The sequence below is a fragment of the Puntigrus tetrazona genome, chromosome 1 (genome assembly GCF_018831695.1).
Source record: "Puntigrus tetrazona isolate hp1 chromosome 1, ASM1883169v1, whole genome shotgun sequence".
Taxonomy (NCBI): domain Eukaryota; kingdom Metazoa; phylum Chordata; class Actinopteri; order Cypriniformes; family Cyprinidae; genus Puntigrus; species Puntigrus tetrazona.
In genome coordinates this window covers 21,527,979-21,548,789 of record NC_056699.1, presented here as the reverse complement: position 1 = coordinate 21,548,789, position 20,811 = coordinate 21,527,979, and the positions used below count along the sequence as shown (strand labels likewise).

Below are 20,811 nucleotides of genomic sequence, written 5' to 3'. Positions count from 1 at the left end.
TCGAAAGTGCTGATGGGGTTACTTCCTCCTCGTGATCACCCTGTTGTGTCGGTGTTGTTATAAGCTACATACAGGTCATGTTTACAGTAGAAATGGTTTGTGCAGCATGTTTGTTTTGGCTTTATGCCTTTTTGGCACTAGCGTGCTGTGGATAGTCATTGGTTGGATGAGTAATTATGGGTGGGGCTAGCTCATATTGTATGAGCGAGGCAGTGTTGTGTAAGAAGGGTCTTTAGTAGATGTGCCTGGATGGGCCTGGGCTTTCCTCGCTGACCTGTGACCGGCTCCGCAAATGTCCCATCAATCTCCAGAGTGTGTCAATGTCTCCCTGCTGACCACTCCACAACTGTGAGCTGTTTTCTTTCTTGATGACCTGATAAGAGGTTGCAGTGCATGAGTGGTTTTAAATGTTTGACGCAGATCATTGTTCTTCTTACATAGATGCAACAGAACAGGAGAGTTTTTACCCAAACATCCTGGAGCAGATTGAAGGATATCCTGCTTTCTTCAAGTTATTGCCAACTTAAAAAAAAAATACAATGCAGAATATGCATTTTATGTAACACTTTTATGAAGCTATGAATAAGCACTGTAGCTCCAAGATACTGTGCATCTTTTATTTAGATTATACTGCCTCTTTGCCTAATTAAATAGCTTACATAATCTGTATTAATTTTTTTTTTTTTTTTGCACAATTTATTATTGTCCCAATAATATTTCAGAAATCTTAAATACAATTTTCAACCTTTTTTCAAACATTTTATTTGCTGGAAGGTGGGTCTTTAAGTGTTATATTTTATACATTCTTTTAAGCTTTAGTCACAAAACTTTAACCACAGAATTATTTACAACATAATTTAACACGCTTCTGTTTCTTAAAGGGGTCATTGGATTCCCATTTTCCACAAGTTGATATGACCCCTTTAGGGTCTTAAGAAAAGTCTGTAACATAATTTGGTTAAACAATTCTCAATAGTAGTGTGAAATAACACCCTTTTTACCCAGCCAAAATTAGATATGTATTCAACACTTTGTGCTTTTTCAAGTTGCTTTAAATGCTAACGAGCTCTCCTGGCCCCGCCCCTCTCCTCGTCGAGTGACAAGCATACTGTAAACTTTAGCCATGAAACTTGCTAACTAGCACATTAAGAAAGGTAATTTGCAAAGATTCATGACAAACCCTTATACTCACTTCTGTACACGAGAGTAAACCCAATGGCTGACTGATGACAGCTCACTCAGCACGGTCTGTAACTGCTGTCATTTTGTTGTTTATATCATTTATGCAATTATATTTGGTCACTTTCATAATTTAGAATTCTTTGTTCATTATGTGTACTTTTATGTTCTATTTTGTTTATCGTATGCTGAGACTTTTATTTTGACATCTCGTTTCTGGCGCATTTGCTCAAATGCTCACGCAGGTGCGAGGTTTTTCCTTCCACTAGCTAGAGGCAAGCTAAAAGTTTGCTAAAAGTTTGCTCTCGTCAAAAAGGACTTGAACAATTACAAAGAAGATTTAAAGACTGTTTATCTTCATCATAGCATGCAGCCAACGAGGTATTTCGTTTTTGTTTGTTTAGTTTATTGATATTTCTCTGTTTTATCTGTCTATAAAATGTTAGTATGTTTGTTGCACCCGCTTTTGCGTTGTGTGAAACTAATATGAATGTCTTTATTTTATTGTAAATACTTGTTTAGTTTTGACGGTGGATTTTAGAGCCTTCAAATAAACCTGTAGCAGGAGAACCTCTTGCGTCTGTGTGTGCTGGAGGAAGTTACACGGTCTTGTCAATCAAGTATTGTGGGAGGGGCCTGTGCAGAACTGCGTCATTCTGCCAAGAATCACAGAACAGATAAAAAAAATTTTAAAATAGGGATAAATTAAAAAACACTGGGTGAATCTTCACCATTATATGGTGGATCACATATTCCTCCTTTAAAAAATATTCATATTGCAGTGGAGGGATAGTTATTTAGATGGATAGATGGTTAATTTAATGAATAAGAAGGTGGGTAGCTAGTTATTTGGATGGATGGATAGCTGGAAGGTTGATGGTATAGATTGAGTGAATGGATGGATGGATGGATGGGTAATTGAATGGATAATTAGGTGGATGCATGGATAGATGGATGGATGGATGGATGGATGGATGGATGGATGGATTGCCCAATGCAACCAGCGTGTGCAACAATGAAACATAGTCTGTGATTATCTCCATTGAATACTGCTGCTTTATAGTCATACAGTATCCTTGATCAAATTCATAATTAACAAAACTCTCATTATACAGGATTCAATGTGACACATCCCTGCCTGTTGGTCTCAGCCTGCTTTTTCAATAGCGCAGATGCTCTGTGCCTCTCCTGACAAACACTCACATTACATATGAATGACTGGGCTGGAGACACCGCTGGCCAAGGAGTGAGTATGCCTTTTATCTGGGAGCAATTGAAAACCCCACATGTTTAATTAAAGCTCATCCTACACACTTGACAGACTTGAGCACAGACAGACGTTTCAGGTATCTGGAGGGCAGTTTCACCTGCCAGATGTAACACAGCAGGGGTTTCCGGAGGGAAGAGGGACGTGTATGGTGGGCTTGGAAAAATGATAAGCAGGGTTATATTTGGTCTTGTGCATAAGTTGACAGATATAAATACAGTATGTGTCAAGTCAAATTGATTTATTTTGCCCTTAGTATACTTAATATGTATATTTTTGTAGAATGCGTTGGAATATGCCACATTTTATTTTGAGGCAATGATTAGATTATGAATTTGATCTATTCTAATAAACTTAAAGCCACTAGTTTATTCCTGCCATAATATTAAAGGAGTGGTGCTTAACCTTTGCGGTTAAGATGCCTTCCATGTTGTGTGATGTGTCAGGTGTCGTGAGTTACTGAATGCTTTTACATTCATAACCGTAGACCAGTTATGCTATATAACCTGTCAAGGTCAGGCAACCACCTTGAACTGTGTTCTTTCCCAGCGTTCCTGCGCTTTATTCAATAACTGCACATCTTGTTCTCATGGCTGTTCATGTTTTGACATAAAAATCAGACATGTGACATGTGTTGTGTATTTAAACACTCTCATTGTTTGAAAGCGGTTTGTTTTAAGTGCCTGACATTTTGGTGCGTGGAAAAAGGAAAGGGCTATTATGGACTCTTTCTTTTTTGACATTTTAATGGATAATGCATAAAAAGCAACACCGTGGAGCTCATCTCATCTACTGCAAATGTCCTCCGCTAGGGCTATTCAGGCTGCGTGTGACACTGCTGTGGAGAGTTGCAGAGCTGCCATGAGCAGATGTCTAGAATGGATCCAAAGGAATATTTCCCCTCTGATTTTATCGGTTTTAATATGCAAAGCAGCCGCTTTACTGTCTTTGCGTTTTAGGCGTGTATCAGTATTATCGCTATATAGTGATTGTTGTTTGTTTGTTCATCTCATCTGACTGATGAACTGGAAAAATGAATCCCTTTTTTAACACCGATTGGTACAGACGGGGATATTTGGTGTCTGTGCTTATCGGTGCAGAATTATTTTAAGTGTATCTTAGTGATTACAGATTTAGTTTGTTATTGTTTTATGTAGCACATTTAAGGGAAAAATCTGTTGTTCTAGTCACTTTATTTATTGAATTCGATAAAATATGCTAAGTCTTAGTGTTAAGGGCAAATAAGAATGTAAGGCATGATGAGAAAAAATGTGAAAATTAAATATTAGAAAATATATAAAAAAAAAAAAAAAAAATATAATATATATATATATATATATATATATATATATATATATATATATATATATATATATATATATATATATCAAAAATGCTATTTAAATGTGGTGTTAAATAAAAGCTAAAAAGTTTTTTTGTTGCAAATGATTTTAGCACACACACACACATATATATATCACTTAGCATTTTTTAAGCCACTCAGAAATCAATTTTAATGTGTGTTTTCATCACTATTAAATAACCCAATAGATCGAGGCAAAAATCTGCCAAGATTTCTGTGGAGTCGTGTGGGCACAGATTCGCTGTGTGCCTGGCCAAAGTCTAGCTCATTCTGAGATCGGAACAGAATGCAGTGTGTTTACTGATGTTATCTGTGAAATCCAGACTGTCAATATAGCAGTATCTTTCTACTGCCCGCTTCGGGAAAGCAATTATTTCATCTGATTCACACATTAAGCACAATTTAGAAAACATGTAACCTCTCTGTTATTACCCAGTCTAGCTGACTTTGATGTTTGCATTAGCCTTACTGAAAAACAACAAACAGTGCAGGAAATCTGTTGGATGTGAGGATCATTTGCATAACAATGCCCAACTCTTAATACCCACCATGCAGGCACCCACACACACACACGCCCCACCTACATTCTGATCAAGAGGACTGTTTTAGAGCTTATTAACTTGGCATATTCAAAATATCGCACGCACGGGCACTTTAACATCCTCACCCCACTGATGGAGCTGCCATTTAGTAGAAATGGAGGAGACAAGGTGAATCGGTTAAACATGGCGAAGTAAAGAAAGACGAAACCCGGTTCTTTAGGTGAGTAGATCTCTAATATGACATAACATTTTTTATTGTGATTATACCAAGCTTAAATATACCTTAAAGGTCATGAACGTGCAATAGTAACACTAATAATAATTAATACTTGTATTTTAATAAATCTATAATTATTATATTTTATTTAGTATTGTGTTTTTACCTTTCAAATGTATATTTTTAAAGTATATTTTTAGTCTTTAAGCATTCATATCTGCTATGTCTAGATCAACTCCAGCATTGTTATTTATTTCTTTATTTTTTTACGTTATCGTGAACGCCGAATGTGAAGTGTTTCCCTTTTGTGACTGACAGGTCTGTTCGTCTCCTCGTTAGTGTGGGAAGGTGAGTTTTATGCAGCCTGCTTTTGGTAGATTATTAATATGTCTGACTGAAATGGACATTCCTGCCCCGTCCAGTCTCTCCATCCAGTTCCTTGAAAGTAAAGTAAATACATATTTTAAGTGAGTTGGCAGAATGAAGCGATTTGATTTGGGTCAATTGTTTAGCTTGGAACGCGCCAGAGATGGGTTTTGTTCAAGAAAAACAAACAAAGCAACCGATAGCACAATCACATTGGGTTTCCAGTGGCTTTGGTTTAAATGTGAGATTTAGGGATGAATGGCAGGTCATTTGTTTTTACCTCCAGCAGTGGTCAGTTAAGCTGAAGTAGGTGCTGTTCTACATGATAACCAGGAGAGAGATTTTGTTATGGAACAGCTGAGCACTTTGTTATGGTCTGTCTGTCTTCATGAACTGGATCAGAAATGGCCCCGTATCTTTATTATGCACTTGGAATAAGTCGGTGTTTACATTTGTGAAGTGTGGGGTAGAGTTTCATTTGTCATGTTTAAGGTGAGGAAGGACCACACACGCAGACACAATAAATGTACAATAACTGCTTAGGTTTTTTTTTTATCTTTAAGCCGCTCTCAGAACACTTGTCTTGATGGTCACAGCTTCTTACTGCGCAGGATGGTTTTAAAGCTCACCTGCTGCGTCCGAGCAGTCACAGATCAGTGTGTGCTTGCTGTCCTGACCTTCCAGATCGGTCATATTGAAACACTGCAAATGGCTCAGAGGAACAGGAAGAAGTGTATCACTTTTATTAAGCAGCCAAGTGTTCCTTCCACTGTTCCCCTTATTACTCAGCGCAAATTGCAATATAATATGCAATATAGCATGCACATCAGGCTATTTGCCATTTCTCTATTTTTAGGGTCAATCTTCAGACCCAATCATCTTTTCATAAACATTTCATAAGCAGTGTCATAGAGACACCGCAATATATTACAATGCATAGCATAATTTGTATTATTCATTTATATGGATATTATATTTATTCAAAGAATAGATCACTGCTAAATAGATTTTCTGACACAATTTATTTACTTCAAATGCGAACCAATATATGATGTTATATTTTCTGTGTAACACAAAATAATTTCAATAGTATTTGTTTTTATGTAGCTTTTCATATAAGCTGACATTTGTCAAGATGCACCAAAAACAAGAAGAAATAACAGCAATTATAATATTTAGTCAACACTGTAAAACTTGTGCATTATACTTTACTTTCAAAATATCAAGGATAATCATAATTTCAACTACAACAGCACTGATTCTCATGGATGGCTTTTAAAGTTTATAGTACTTTTATGGTGTTTTATGTTGTTTTTAGAGATGAACAGAACACTGTGAACTGCCAGTGTATATGGAAAGAGATGAAAAAATACATAAATAAGATCGAATGTTTATTTTAGGACAACATTTCTTATCGCACTGTTGCAATAAAACTTAAACTGAATTGTCCTTGTAGTGAACACAAATCATTAAAAATCACAACACCCTGAATGATGGCACTTTTCTGTTTTCTGTAGAGCTGTTTCATAGCTGAATCAAATTACATTATAACTATGACAACTGTTTCATAATTGGCCATTTTTGCTACATCATAATCAATCAACAAATTATTATTTCCGTTATCTGCAGCAGAGCCGCTTATATATGAACTGAAATTGTTTTATAATTAAAGAACTTTAAACAGTTAAACCAAACTGATTCTTTGAAAGAGCTTGACTGCAAACACCAATACTTAATTGTGTCATTAAAAATATAATAATATCCGCACAGGAGCTATTATATAGACTTAGACATTAGTTAAGCAATAGCAAAGAAACGGAAATTATAATTTGAATATAGAAGAACAGAATGACTTTTAAAATGATAGCATTGGGAAGAGCAAAATGTTAATCATTGCCTTTCCCTGTCACACGGTCCCATTGGTGGTAATTAAATTTTTATTATTACTGAACTAAAACCATTTTTTCCCCCTGCTATCCTACCTTTTTCCTCTCCGTCAAACATCCCCAGATGTTGTTTTCAGGTTCTGTCATGGGCTGAGAAACATGACTTCCGCATGACTGCATCTGAGAGACTCCATCCATTGGTGGTTTTTATTTAACATGACATTTTACATAAAGACTGCGCAACGAAAGTTTTCTTCATTACATCTCAAATACGCTATTTCTAGAATTCCATTAATTACGTAACGCATTACACCATGCCTTTGACTTGTTTCCAATAGCGAAAAATAAATGTGTCAGATTGTATGCTTTAAAGCGTGTGTTTTTGCTCACATCCCAATAGGGGCCGAGTTAAACTTTAACAATGCTGATGACATTTTAGGTATGCACATTAGGTGTAATCCCAAAGGTCACAATGGGGCGCGCTGCAGGGATACAATTCCTGAGACAAGGTCGAGTTGAGGGGCTTCTTTATGATTCTTGGCCGATATCCAGAAGCGAAGGATCCAAAATATTGTTTTCATTGCAGATTTGGCTTTGGTTTCCCAGTCTGTTCTGCTTTCCCAGCCTTCCAGGAGCTTCAGGGGCAGTTGTCACTTAGCAAAAATATTGATGGTGAAATAGAGTGATTATTATGGTGTGGTGAAACGACGCAGACATTTTAGTTCTCATATATCAGTGTGGCAGTTTATTCGCAACACTAGACAATATCTCAATCGAGCATTTTTCTTCTTGCTCACAGCATGATGTGAGATCAAATAAAGCATTTATCAGTGATTTTGAGAATAAATCTTGAATGCTCGTGTCTCGTTTATCACCAGGTTGAACAGCATGGAAAACTCCTCGGAATGGAGCAACTTTTCACTCGACTCTGATTTGGAGCCCTGTGCTACGTTGAGGAGCTCCGGCTCGCGAGTCGCCCTCTATGTCTTCATCATCTCTGGGATCGTCTGCACCGTTGTCGGCAACTTCCTGGTGGTGCTCGCCATCGCTTACTTCAAACAGTTGCAGTGTCCTACTAACTCTTTCGTCATGTCTCTGGCTGTTGCTGACTTCCTGGTGGGTCTAGTTGTTATGCCGTACAGTATGGTCAGAACAGTTGAGGGTTGTTGGTACTTCGGCCCAACCTTCTGCCATCTTCACTCCAGCTTGGACGTTATGCTCTGCACGGCCTCCATCTTCCATTTGAGCTGCATCGCTTTTGACCGCTATTACGCCGTCTGCAACCCCTTGGTGTATTCGTTTAAGATGTCCCATAAGCGTGTGGGTCTCCTGATTGTGGTTTGCTGGGCCATTCCTTTCCTCATCTCCTTCTGCCCAATCCTTCTCGGGCTGCACAAGCTAGGTATGGACATTCCTTTGCCTGAAAACGTGTGCATCTTCTTAGTGAACCGCGTTTATGCCGTTATGGCGTCTCTTGTAGCGTTTTATCTGCCTATGGTGACCATGTTGGTGGCCTACTGGAAAATCTACAAAGCTGCAAAGCGGCAAGCCATGCAGATAAGCGCGATGGAGGCGCAGATGGCGGCAGGTGTGGGCAAGGACTCAAGCAAGAAACAAAAACATCGCAACTCAATAAGGAGGGAAAGAAAAGCAGCCAAAACTCTGGGTATTATCATGGGCGTTTTCCTTCTTTTCTGGTTGCCGTTCTTTACTGTTAATATCGTCGACCCGTTTATTGAGTACGGGACTGCTGCTGTTATATGGGATGTGTTCCTGTGGTTGGGGTATGTCAACTCCTCCCTAAACCCTTTCCTCTATGGCTTCTTTAACAGGTCCTTCCGTAGGGCTTTCCTCATGATAATGGGCTGCAGAATATGTCTGCCTGGCACAGCTCAAGGAATGGACCTCTCTCACTCGAAAAGAGATGTCACTGACAACCAGTAGACTGTAGTGGAAGTTGTCATCTGTTTTAATGAAATGTTCCTGTCCAGCCCATATGGCAAACTATATATAAAATATTGTTCAAATATAGACTTTACCACATATGCCTTATTCCAATGTTACAGTAGAACAGGAGCAGTTACATATAACTTATATACTTTGCTTTATATACTTAAATCCAAGAAAATGCATTCACATGTTACATTTAAAGAAAAACAAATGCGTTCTGTGTATATTTATTATGTATAAAGACACATACATGCAGTATTTAAAAAATTTACATGCATTTACATATATATTTAAATAATTATGTATATATATATATATATATATATATATATATATATATATATATATATATATATATATATATATATATATATATATATTAGACATATCTTGTCCCATGTGCTCTGTGTGCCCTATTTTCAGTTAATTGCCTCGTGTTCAGGTGTTTTGAGTTAATTAAGTCATTTACTTTGTCATATAAGTTCCTGTTTGGTTCAGTTCAGATTGGCTGGTCTCGTCTTTAATATGTGTGGTTCTAGTTTGCCTGTCTGTAGTATTTTAATTTCCTCTCTTGTGGAAGATTAAAACTGTTATATTCTCATTGAGTGCTCCTTTCTGCAACCACACCGTGACACTATATATATGTATATGTATGTGTGTGCGTGCGTGTAGATATGCATAATAAATACGCACAATTTTACCGCATTTTGTTTAAATGTTGCCATGTATATGCATATGTATATACGTGTGTGTAATATCCTTGAGCTTCATTGTTTACAACACATATTTGGCATATGTTTAAAATACATATTGGTTATGTAAATATATCATCTTTAGGCCATTTTTGCATATTTTAAAACATATTATAAATTGCTCTGAAAATATCTTATTGCCCTATGGGTGAGATGAGGATTACAACTCTGTTAGGCTAACAGCATGACAAGTGATAAAGTGCATGCTAACATTGTGATTTGGTATTGAACTTCCTGTAAAATGTGTGAATAAATGGATGTCTGGCCTGCATTCATCTTTTTTTTTCCTCAAATTCTGTGCTTTGCAGCAAATAATCCTTCATTCTACTGCATCTATTGCCAGAACTAATGCAAAGTGCAATCAAAGTAGCAAACGGGTCTTTACCTTTTGTATATTGGCAGAATTATGAGCATTCTGTGGTACAAGCTGTAACGGTGGGAATCTAAAATTGATAGGAGCAAATTTTAAACTCACATAATGTACTTTGGAGAAAAGGTTCTGGTATGTTCAACAAAATTAGCAGAATGAAATAATAAACACAACTAGGGACAACCAGGAACATTAGGTTTTTGCTTTTTTAAGGGAGCAGTTACAGTGCACTTACCCTGCGTGTAAAAAAACACTTCAAAAATGTGTGTGACACATCCTCCCCTGTCACAGATTAGCACCCATGACCTGCAGAACATCACAGTCATAGCTAAAATATGTATGAGAACAAATAATTATGTAATGATGGAAATAACATCTCAGTTGTGATCACGTTTTCTTGATATAATTCTTATAAAATGACTGCCGGACAGAGAATTGGCCCCAGCTGGTCTGCCTGCTTCGATAGTGAGGTAAGCAAAGATAAAGAAACTTGGGGGCTGATCTCTTTATATTAAAAAATTTATGTAATCATTTTGAAAATGGAAATAGTCTCTGGAAAACATCCAGTATAATGCCTTTTTTAATAATTAAGCTAATGTTCTGTTACCTCTGAGCCCGGGCCATTCACTCTAATGCTCTTCTTTTTAGACATTTCTGGCACTGCTTAGAGTTTTAAGGCAGCGAAATGTAAGTGAAGTCATTATTGTGACAAGTTAAAACATACAAGCACTTAGCTGAAGGAACTCATTAAGAACTGCTATGCATGCTGGTGGTAGTCTTCAGTAATCCACAGGAAACAAGGGAGGACAGGGGCTCGCATTGATTTACTCTTCAGTAAGTTCTCAGGACTCTTAAATGGAAAAGGAAACCACTTTTCAAAAACAGTTTGTTCGCACATACAGTGTGCTATTCTCGCAAGTCATCTTCACACCCACAGTCTTGTCAGTTTTATAATCAAGCATAATGTGAGATGATTCAGACTGCTTTTAGATGCTTCCTGTTAACAATTGTGTTTCCAATTCTGTTGTAAAATTGTAGGAATGTGCAAAACAGCGACCTCTACTGGCCATCTTAGATTTTTCATAATTATTGAGAAAATTAATGCAGCAATAAATCAGTTAATAGGCTGACCGCTTTAAATTCGCAGAGACTGCTTTTTCATGATCATAAAGTTCTCTGTAATATTTTGGTTAAGCATCATGATGGCTCTCCTAAAGTTCCTTGTATAAATAAAAATGTAGACAAGAGATAAGAGATGTGCCGTAAGAGCACAAAGCTGTAATATTAAAATGTGTATTTTCATAATAATATTATAATCATGTTCTCTGGCATGATTTGGCAATTTTCCACCATAGAGCATCTTGAATGGAAGCAAGAACATCTGACCTTATGTACAAAGGAGTCACAAATTTATCTGTGGGTGTGAAAACTTAAAGGGATAGTTTACCCAAAAATTACAATTCTATACAATAATTGACTTACTCACACTCATGTTGTTCCAAAACCATAGGACTATTTTTGATGAAACCTAATAAGCTTCTGTGTTTGTTCCTGTGTTTCTGAATGTTTATATGTGAATAAAAGCCTTAATCTAACCTGTTCATTGTCTAAAACCATTGCATCTCTGCACATTACTTGGATTAAACTGCTCGATTAATTTGGATTTGTTCATCCTTATAACCTTTGTTAAAAGAATAGTTTTATGACTTTGGAACATGAGGTGAGTAAATCATTGTTTTTCATTTGAGGGTGAACTATCGCATTTAACATTTCTCAGGAGAAAAGTCTGACAAGCTAGGTACTTGATTTCAATATAATATCATTGCTGTGCACAAATAACATTATTAAAAGGATATAATTCGTAAAAAGGATATCATTGTTTTAATGATCCATCAAATACACATTAGATCAACTGCATGCTCTTTTCAAATTTATTATGTTTAATAGTTGACACTGAAAGACACCGTAACATCAGCATTACAAAGAAACCCAAAGCTTTTCTCAACAACACAAAAACTGAGTTGTAGTCCATGATTTTTTTTTTTTTGTTGGTCCTTTTAAGGGATGGTGCAAATGAGAATAGCATGAATAGCACACGAATAACACATTATTCAGAACTACCCTCTGTGATACTGCAAACATCTGCACAAAATCTGTTTAGGTTACAAACCGTGCCTCACGAAGAAAGGTACGCACCTCTGAATCAATTTATTTATCATTTAAAAGTGAATTCCACAGCAATCTGAGAATCACAGCGAATCATTATGTCAATACAAATCTGTCATGGATTCAACGGTCTCTCAGATACATCACAGTAAAATATGTTTTCCATTCACACTTAACTGACAACAAGTTTAACAATCTTTCTTTGTAAATACAGTTCAAAACCGTTGCTGGTCATCAGAGAGTTTGAAACGCCTGACAGACTATTTCTCAAAGGCCACATGGACAACACGGTATACAGATACCCAGCAGCTATGAGTCTTTTCATTCTGATCCAGTGCAGATAGGTTTTTTTTTTCCCCACACAATTTTTCAATTCAGTGTACTTTTCCCACTTTCAAAGAAATATTTTTAAATTATCAATGTGAAAATACATTAATCTCCTTTAACACATATCGTCGTTGTCATTTCTTCCGCATATTTGCTTTCCGAATGTGTGCTTTAAGACATGACAAAAATACTAGTCTTTCAGAAAAAAAAAAAAAAAAAAAAATCAAACAATTCCTAAGAACTGGCAGTGGGTCAGAGCTCTCAGAGAAAACAGACAGTAATCTCAGTCTTTGTTTAGATGTCTGTTTCCTTCAGGCCGTAGCACTCTGTGAGGTCGTAGATCTGGTAGCCGCTCTGATCGGTGCAGTCGTTGTAGATCCCCATGGAGACCGTGTCAATCTCTGTCCGGGCCAGAGCAGAGGTGCTACTCTTCCCTGTCCCGTTCTTAATCTTATTGGAAAGGTTGTTCATTTTCTCCTTCAGCTGGAAGGAGGACTTCTGTAAAGGGGGGAAGAAGCTCCAGCTCTTCAGACTAAGAGGCCGGCTCTTGCTCTGGCAGGAATAGATAGAGTTAGCACACTGCTCGTGAAAAGGAAATCCAGAGCAGTAGTCTCTGTGCGGGTCCCTCCGGGCTCCTCGCATGGCTGTTCTCCAGCGCTGGTCGTAGAAGCGGCGTAGGATACGGCGGCGGCGCTGGCACTGGCAGCGAACCAGGCGGATGAAGGCCCGCTGGAACTCCTTGCTCGAGCAGGGGTAAATTATGGGGTTAATGCAACTGTTGAAGTAGCCCAACCAGAAGATCACTTTGAACACCACCTCAGAGGGTTTCAGAGCTGGGAAGAAAGAGCCTGAGGATGCAAAGAAAGAGAGAGAGAGGTGGAAAAACATTTAGTTGTCGGCTCAAGCAAGATTATTTACATGGGAAATAACACTGTGGCTCAAGAAAACTTAGCCTGAAGCTACCATTCTCCTCCCACACACTGAAAAGTTCAAATCCACGAGTTCACCGTTTTCAACCATGAGCGCCTAATTATACCCAGAAGACAGATCATATACTTAGCGCATTGTTTTTTTTCCCTTCTGCTCACTGGAGAAGTCTGATGCATTTCAAATAGCATGTGTTATGTCTTCTTACCATCTTTTTGAAACTATTTAACGTTTTTTTTTGCCTGTTGGAGATGTGAGAGCGATGCAAATATGTCATTCCCCAATTCTCCTCTAAACCAAACAATCACTATTACCTTTGATAGACTGGCCACACAAGGCCATTAGTCATTATAATTAACATAAACTGCCGTTTCCAACCAATTTCACTGCAGTAACATGATGTGTTTCTGAGTGAAGGATGTTGAAAGAAAATCTTGCAAGGCAAGATTTGATTTTATCTATTGGGAATTGATTGGATTGTGAAAAGTGGGCGGACCAAATGCAGGCTTCATAAAACATTACTTAAGTAGCTATTTGCTTACTGGTTAACATTCTCCAACGTGACGTCAGTGGAAAAAGAAAGTCGTTACAGAGTAGAAGCAGAGTAGAAGTTGTTGCAATCTGAACAAAGATTACAAAGAGAAATGGTTTTCCTTGGAATAACATGCAATGGTTTACAATATAACCAGAATCACAGATCAAATAGAGATGGTTCACCCCAAAAATAAAAATTCTTTCATTAATTCCTCAATCTCATGTTGTTCTTAACCGTAAGACATTCATTCATCACCAGAACACAAATTAAGATATTTTTGATAAAATCCGAGACCGCAATGAAACTGCAATGTTCCCAAGTTCAAAAATGAAGTAAGGACATCTTCATAAAACTGTGATTCAACCACTGATGTCAAATGGACTATTTTATCAAGTCTGGACCTTGAACATAGTACTTGTGTTGCTGTCTAGGCAGGATCAGAGAGCTCTTGGATTTCATCACAAATATCTTATTTTGAGGTCTGACGATGAACAAAGGCCTTACAGGTTTGGAACAACATGAGGGTGGGTAATTATTCATTTTTGGGTGAACAATCCCTTAAAAATAGCTTCTAAATTAACATTGACCATTTCATCTAGAACCTTTATCATCTATATAAACTTTCCATTGAACAAAAGTTTTTTTTCTATTTCATGGTGACTTTAGAGGCCAAATCAATCTTTTAGTTACAGCAGGGCTGCACCAACCTAAGATACAGATCATGAGATATGGTCTGAATGGATTTGGGTTCAGATGGATTGTGTCTCTCTTCACATCCTATCCTCCTACACATCTACACTTCCTGCACATTTCCGCTCCGTCTACCTTCGACAGACACCACATACGTTGCCAATATCTCCTCCCAGCCTTGTGCTTTCCTCGCAGAGAGGAAGCTAGCGCTGCATTATCTCACACATAAAACAGTTGTCATGGCCCATGCCATGCATTTCAGTGTCACAAGAGGTCAAAATACCTCCCTGTCAGTGGACATGTATAAAAATAGCACTAGAGGGAATAGATAGTATGAGAACTGGGAATATTGCACTAATGTCGAAGCAGATTTTGATGAACAAAGAGATATGCTGCTCTTGCTTTTGGCTAGAGGTCGTCAATTGGTTGCAACTGTGACTTTGAGATGAAAGCCAGTCCCTGTAAAGCTCCTTTTTGGTAATTGTTGTAATTATGAGACACACCAAACAGGATGTTTGGTAGCTACTGAGAGAAAACTTCCTTTTAGCCAGAGCATCATGTACAATGCGGCAGCCCTTATACTCTGGGGCAATCTGGAACTATTCCGTCTATCTACACTGCAGAAAAAGTGGATCTTCCGACTTTCACAGATTTGCTGTTCTGATTTTAGGAGAACATCTAATTAATTTTGCTAAAAAAAAAAAAATCAGAAAATCAATTGAAAATAAAAGAAACATTTAGTGGTAGCTGACAGTATAATGAATAAGCCAAAATATTTATAAAGTGGCATGGGAAGCGTAGAAATGTCTCAATTTTGGACACTGTGTCAGCCTAATTATAAGTTAAACAAATAGGTTCACTTGGCACTTATATCCAATGTGACTTTCCCAGTATGCTTATTCTGCTTTACACTAAATAAATGTTCCATCCAGTTTATCACAATAATTTAAAAGAATTCTGGGTTCTGCAAAGCAACCTATCAGAGAACAGTTTCTAAAATAACCTTTTTTTCTAGCGTAAAAGACATTTTCCAAATGATGGAGCAGTCAGGTAGGCAATTCATGTACAGCAGTAAGCTGAGAGCGTTGAACGAATGCTGGCGGTCTTTGCTTTCTAGCAATGCATCTGCCTGGCACAAGCCATTTGAGCTATATGAACGTTTGGCAGGTAGCCACATGTTAAAGTTGTCTCATTTCATTCTGATCACCCCAAGACCCATTTTAGCAAGGGCTGTGGTTATTGGCTACATGTGTAAGCTCATGTCAAGCTGCATTCTGTGTCAATTCGATGTAAATGTATTAGAGGCTAACATAACAGCTTGGGTCAGAAAAGTTCAAGATATTTTTGACAGGCAGGCAATGTTTTTATAGGGAAATGAATCAGACTTGCCAACTCGTTTCGCTACGTATGTTTAAATCAGAGACACTGAAAGAAACATTTTTTACAAAAACGACAAAGAGCGATTTCTTTAGTCTAAAAAAGATGGTATTTGGTAATGAAAATCCATTCGGTTGAACACTCAATATGTCACAAATATACACCTAAAAAAGGTTTCATTCACTGCATTCTCTAAGAGTTGCTGGACTTTTTCTGAAATTGCTATAATGAAATGATAATATTTACAATTATTAAATATTAAAATTGAAAGGCATAGTTTTGTTTTAGAGAGCAGGAACATTTAGTTCTGTTTGTCACCAGAAATAAGATTTTCACTGTCCAGCACAAAAAAAAAAGAAAAAAGAATAAAATAAATAAACACCACAAGGAAAACATTTCCCTGCTCCCTCACAAAAAAAATGTGACCATCATTTAGAGGGTGGAATTGTCATTTTAAAAACTTACTGGAGAAAGTACAACTATATAAAATGAACAGAGTACACATATATCACCATGAAGTATTTTGCAGCTGATTATAGCTTATAGCTTCATCTGCTTATTGCACAGCTACTCACCAAATGATACTGGACAAGAAACAGTAAACTGAGTAGAAATGATTCCATAATTTTACCTTTTAATACTGAAGAGCTGTGGGGTAACTTTTGGCACAACTATTGAGACGTAAGATAGTGGACATTGCATTTATATGAGATAAGAACAAGTCTGCTATAGAGCTGAAAGTAGCACTGGTTGTAGATGAGTGGACTGAGACAACATTGCAATGAGCAACACTAAATGGCCAATGAAAAAATGTCAAGCATTTTAGAGAGCGCTGTAAACGAGCGCTTTTTATTTTGATGTGTTTAAATATAAGAATTTCTCTCCAGATTTCCACATGCCTTCACACTGAAGCAAGGTTTACCATAAATCAATCCCTCAATTCTGTCATTATAACACAGTGCCTCACATAGTTTGTGCTTCTGCAGCGTACGTGTGGATCTAAGCCATGTCATATCCCTCCTCTGTCCTGGTGGCTGGCTGTTGCTGAGGCTTTGGAAAACGAAAGCACCCTGTTTAACTAAACTCGTTAATAGCCGTGATTAAGGCAGTGGAGCGTTGGGCAGAAGGAGGTTAGGGACCTGAGTGAAACTGCCTCTTTCATTTTCTCTGGTTGAACAAAGTCCCCCTTCCCAAACCATTGACTGGGAGCAAAAACAAAAAAAAAAAGGATGAAAGAAGAGTTTATCCCAGACTTTCACCAGCACCACATGCAAAGCCTGCCAGGAGATGTTATCAACCGCTGCTGCCCTGTTTTCCCCATAGTGACTGTGAGTGGAATACCAGCAGGGACAAGCAAAAACCACAGTCTTGAGATGGATGGGATGGTGGGTTTGGGGGGAAGCCAATACATGGTGGGGAATGTACAATGCCAGCAATGTATTTTTATTCCTTTTAATGCATATTTATACATTGCTAATAATAATCAAATTGATTATTGGTGCCATTCATTCGCTACTGAAGATGTACCCATTCCATGTCTCAGACAATGATGTCGACGACACCAAAATTCTTTTAATGTAATAAGAGACTGTGTTTTTTTTTCCATTTCTAGCACACTTTTTGGCCTCTGTGACATAATCCTGGGCAACGGTTGCGTGACTGGAACACTGAATGTAATGTCTGTGCTTCAGTTTCCCATGGGAGGTCTTTGATTGAGCATACTTACAGCAATCAATCATCTCTGCATTATGAATACCCCAAAATGTAATGTTTTTCTGTGTGGAATCAGTTAAACCTGGGAGGCAAAGTAGTTTGAAACTTTTACATTTACATGCTTTTTGTTAGCGCTTGATTTCTGTGTTTAATGCGTTAATATCATAAAAACCACGGGCAATGTAACTATAAATGAGCCATAACTCATTCTTGGCTGCTTGAGGACATGGAAAACTTTTGACTTTTTTGATAAAAGGGGGCTGGGATAACATGAGACGAACTGTTCTGAAGAAACCGCTATATGCTATTAAACCGCGAAAAGTGAGGATAAATGATTACATGCACGATCCATGAGGAAACAAAGCATGTTCTTATGTACTATTCATGCCACTGCCTTTATAAAATTGAGAAAATTGTTCAGAAGTCTCTTACAAGCCTTTCACTTGTGATGTAATTATTATGCCTTGTTTTGACAACACACAGGTCAGTGTGTGTACCGTTGTTATGTGCATCTACATCAAGGTCACACATGAAGGCAACATGTTAATAAAGGTAATTGATCAAACAATAGCTCTTTTCAACACGATCTGGTTGCATAAAGAAGAAAGAACTTTCTTGGAAGTAGAAATGTTTTTTTCATACCAAATTTGAACTGATGCTGGGTTTTTCTAAAATTTCTAACTTTTATTTATTTATCTACAAACGTCCAACAGCGTTAACAATCAGGTGTAACACATCAGTACAATCTCCCTTCAATTTTAGTAGGTGGAGCTGCTGTCAAACCCTGCTTAAAACCCAATTTACGCCATTGGCACACATCTGTCCTCTTATTTAATCGCATTAACCGTGAACGGAGTTTTAAAGTGAGGCGCGGAACTGCTTTCACCGGTGAGAAAAGTAACGATGACTTAACAGCTTTGCATCAGGATAAAGATTTCTGATTAAAAGATTAAGATTTCATAAAACTGGTCGTATTTTAAAACAATCGACTCCTATTTCACATACCACCGTGTATACGTCAGTTACAAAATTATTTGCTCAAGTTCTTTCCAGTTGCAGCATTATTTTTTTTTACAAGTATATTAATTAGGCGATACTACGATATAATTAAGCAACATTTTTCGATTGAATTTTTTTTTTAAATTCCAAATATTTGACTTGAACCAGTCCTGTTTCTTAATGAGAATAGTCTCAAGCAGAAGAAAAAAACACAATAACAACAAATGATGATAATAATAATAATAATAATAATAATAATAATAATAATAATAATAATAATAATAAATCCCCATAGCTCTCTTATTTAACACTCCGATAGCAATAGGCTACAATATAAATAAATACTTTTTATGTCATCCAAAAGGCTGTAATCTCGTTTGATAACTAGAGGATTAATTTTGAGAGAAAAAAAATTGATAGAAAGATGTAACAAAGTTTAATTTGGTTTCTTTTTATTTATGTAAAGCATCCCGGTTTCGTTTTTGTTTATCGTTCATTAACGGTTAAGATTACTGTCCGAAAAAAAAAAAAAACATTGCAAACAGAAAATAACTCGTACATACCCAAAGGCAAAACGAAGAAAAACGGTAGCCAACAAAGAATGAACATCCCCACGACGATGGCGAGGGTTTTAGCAGCTTTCTTCTCTCTTGAGAACTTCATGAGTCTGACGGACAGAGAACTTCTGAACGGGTGGTTTTTGGTTTTGGAGCTCGTGCTCGAATCCTCCGGCATGCTCCTGCAATGTATCCTCAGCACCACTTCCATCGATTTATCTCTCTCCCGTTTCACACCCGCTTCTAAACTTTTTGTAGTCCGGCGGGCCACGATGTATACTCTAATGTACATGACTAAAATGACCATGAGCGGGAGGTAGAAGGAGAATAAAGAGGAGAACAGAGCATAACCCGGTTCCTCCGTGATGCTGCAGATGCTCTCGTCAGAAGGTGGGGGCTCTTTCCATCCCAAAAGCGGTCCGATGGAAATCACCATTGAAGAAACCCATACTACCACGAGTATGACACCTGCTTTCCGTTCGGTCATGATAGTGGGGTATTTCAAACAGTATTTTACCCCGATGTACCTGTCTATAGATATAATGCACAAACTTAAAATAGACGCCGTGCAACAAAGCACATCCACCGCTGCCCAGATGTTGCAGAAGACCCGACCGAACACCCAGCATCCCAGCACCTCCAGAGACGCGGAGAACGGCAGGACGATGATGCTCAGCAGAAGGTCCGCTATGGCCAGGTTCACGATGAAGAAGTTGGTGACCGTCTGTAAATGTTTGTTGCACAGCACCGACAGAATAACCAAAATGTTTCCGACGATCGCCACCAAAATGAAAACGGCCAGAAAGACTCCGACGCCGATGACTTGAGAGTCGAGGGTGATGCCCTCGCAGGTGGTGTTGCTGATGTTGGAGAGAAAGTCCGAGGGGAATTCATCCTTGCTCTCGTTCAGCAGTTTAGAAAATGTCATTTTGAAACTCCATAAAGACGACTTTTACTGCTTTGATCCGAAGGTCCTGACTGGTCCGTGCATGGTGAGTTTCATCTTCATAATCGCTCTTGCAAGGTGTCTTCAGATTCAGATCCTACAGATGGACCCGTGACTTTGAGAGAAAATCTTGCCAGTTAAACATCTCGCTACACCTACATTTCGTGTGCTGTGGCATAACCTGAAATCTAATTAGATCTGAACTAGATCAGAACTGTTTTTAAGCTGTCTTGAGGTAGAATAAACTAATAAGCAACTAATGAGCTCCCAAGTCTATAAAACCACAGTGCCGATGCACTGCAGGTCTTATGGAGAGGCTGCTTCTGGTGGCATCCTCAGCGACCACTCCAAACTGGATTACTGAGACTCAATGAGGACCCCAGTGCTCCAGGTCTCCTCCTCCTGCTCTGAGAGCTCGGTGACGCGTCGCACGCGCGCTGCAGATCTTCACATGACCACTAGAGGGTTCTGTGTTGTTGTTGCAAACGCGAGGACTGTTTTCATCTCGCAAAGCGTAATAGGCTACTTTTTATCAGTAGCATTCAGAACAACGCCAAGTCACGTCGATTTTACTTAAAGCCTGCGCGATTTAAAAACATATACATTGTTCCAAAGAGGCTTTCGCAGAAACCCGTTCCTAACGCTCTTTGAAAAAGATATGTCATTGTGGATTTTTGAAATG

General features: G+C 38.0%; 2 protein-coding genes across 4 annotated transcripts; one reads left to right on the top strand and one right to left on the bottom strand.

Moving 5' to 3' along the window:
* Nucleotides 1-723: 723 nt before the first annotated feature.
* LOC122342190 (5-hydroxytryptamine receptor 4) lies at nt 724-9,024 on the top strand. Of its 3 annotated transcripts, XM_043236036.1 has the most exons (3): nt 724-1,560; nt 2,295-2,425; nt 7,699-9,024. In XM_043236036.1, exons 2-3 carry the CDS (start codon nt 2,394-2,396, stop codon nt 8,762-8,764), a joined length of 1,098 nt encoding a protein of 365 aa, XP_043091971.1. In that variant the 5' UTR covers nt 724-1,560; nt 2,295-2,393; the 3' UTR covers nt 8,765-9,024. The 3 variants fall into 3 exon arrangements, with proteins under 3 accessions (XP_043091971.1, XP_043092007.1, XP_043092054.1); XM_043236072.1 differs by lacking the exons at nt 724-1,560; nt 2,295-2,425 and adding an exon at nt 3,927-4,571; XM_043236119.1 differs by lacking the exons at nt 724-1,560; nt 2,295-2,425 and adding an exon at nt 3,927-4,916.
* Nucleotides 9,025-11,812: 2,788 nt separating this feature from the next.
* adra1d (adrenoceptor alpha 1D) lies at nt 11,813-20,527 on the bottom strand. The gene is made up of 2 exons (XM_043235835.1): nt 19,190-20,527; nt 11,813-13,233 (listed from the first exon to the last, which is right to left on the bottom strand). The coding sequence occupies exons 1-2, from the start codon at nt 20,109-20,111 to the stop codon at nt 12,680-12,682; spliced, it is 1,476 nt and encodes a 491-aa protein (XP_043091770.1). The 5' UTR covers nt 20,112-20,527; the 3' UTR covers nt 11,813-12,679.
* Between the last annotated feature and the right edge of the window lie 284 nt (nt 20,528-20,811).

Excerpts from the sequence above, each read along its gene's own strand:
- LOC122342190 (XM_043236036.1), top strand. The coding sequence starts at position 2,394 with ATGACTGGGCTGGAGACACCGCTGGCCAAGGA. Across the intron at positions 2,426-7,698 it reads GAGACACCGCTGGCCAAGGA|GTTGAACAGCATGGAAAACT; the intron begins GTGAGTATGCCT and ends GTTTATCACCAG.
- adra1d (XM_043235835.1), bottom strand. The coding sequence starts at position 20,111 with ATGACATTTTCTAAACTGCTGAACGAGAGCAAGGATGAATTCCCCTCG. Across the intron at positions 13,234-19,189 it reads TTTCTTCGTTTTGCCTTTGG|GCTCTTTCTTCCCAGCTCTG; the intron begins GTATGTACGAGT and ends TTGCATCCTCAG.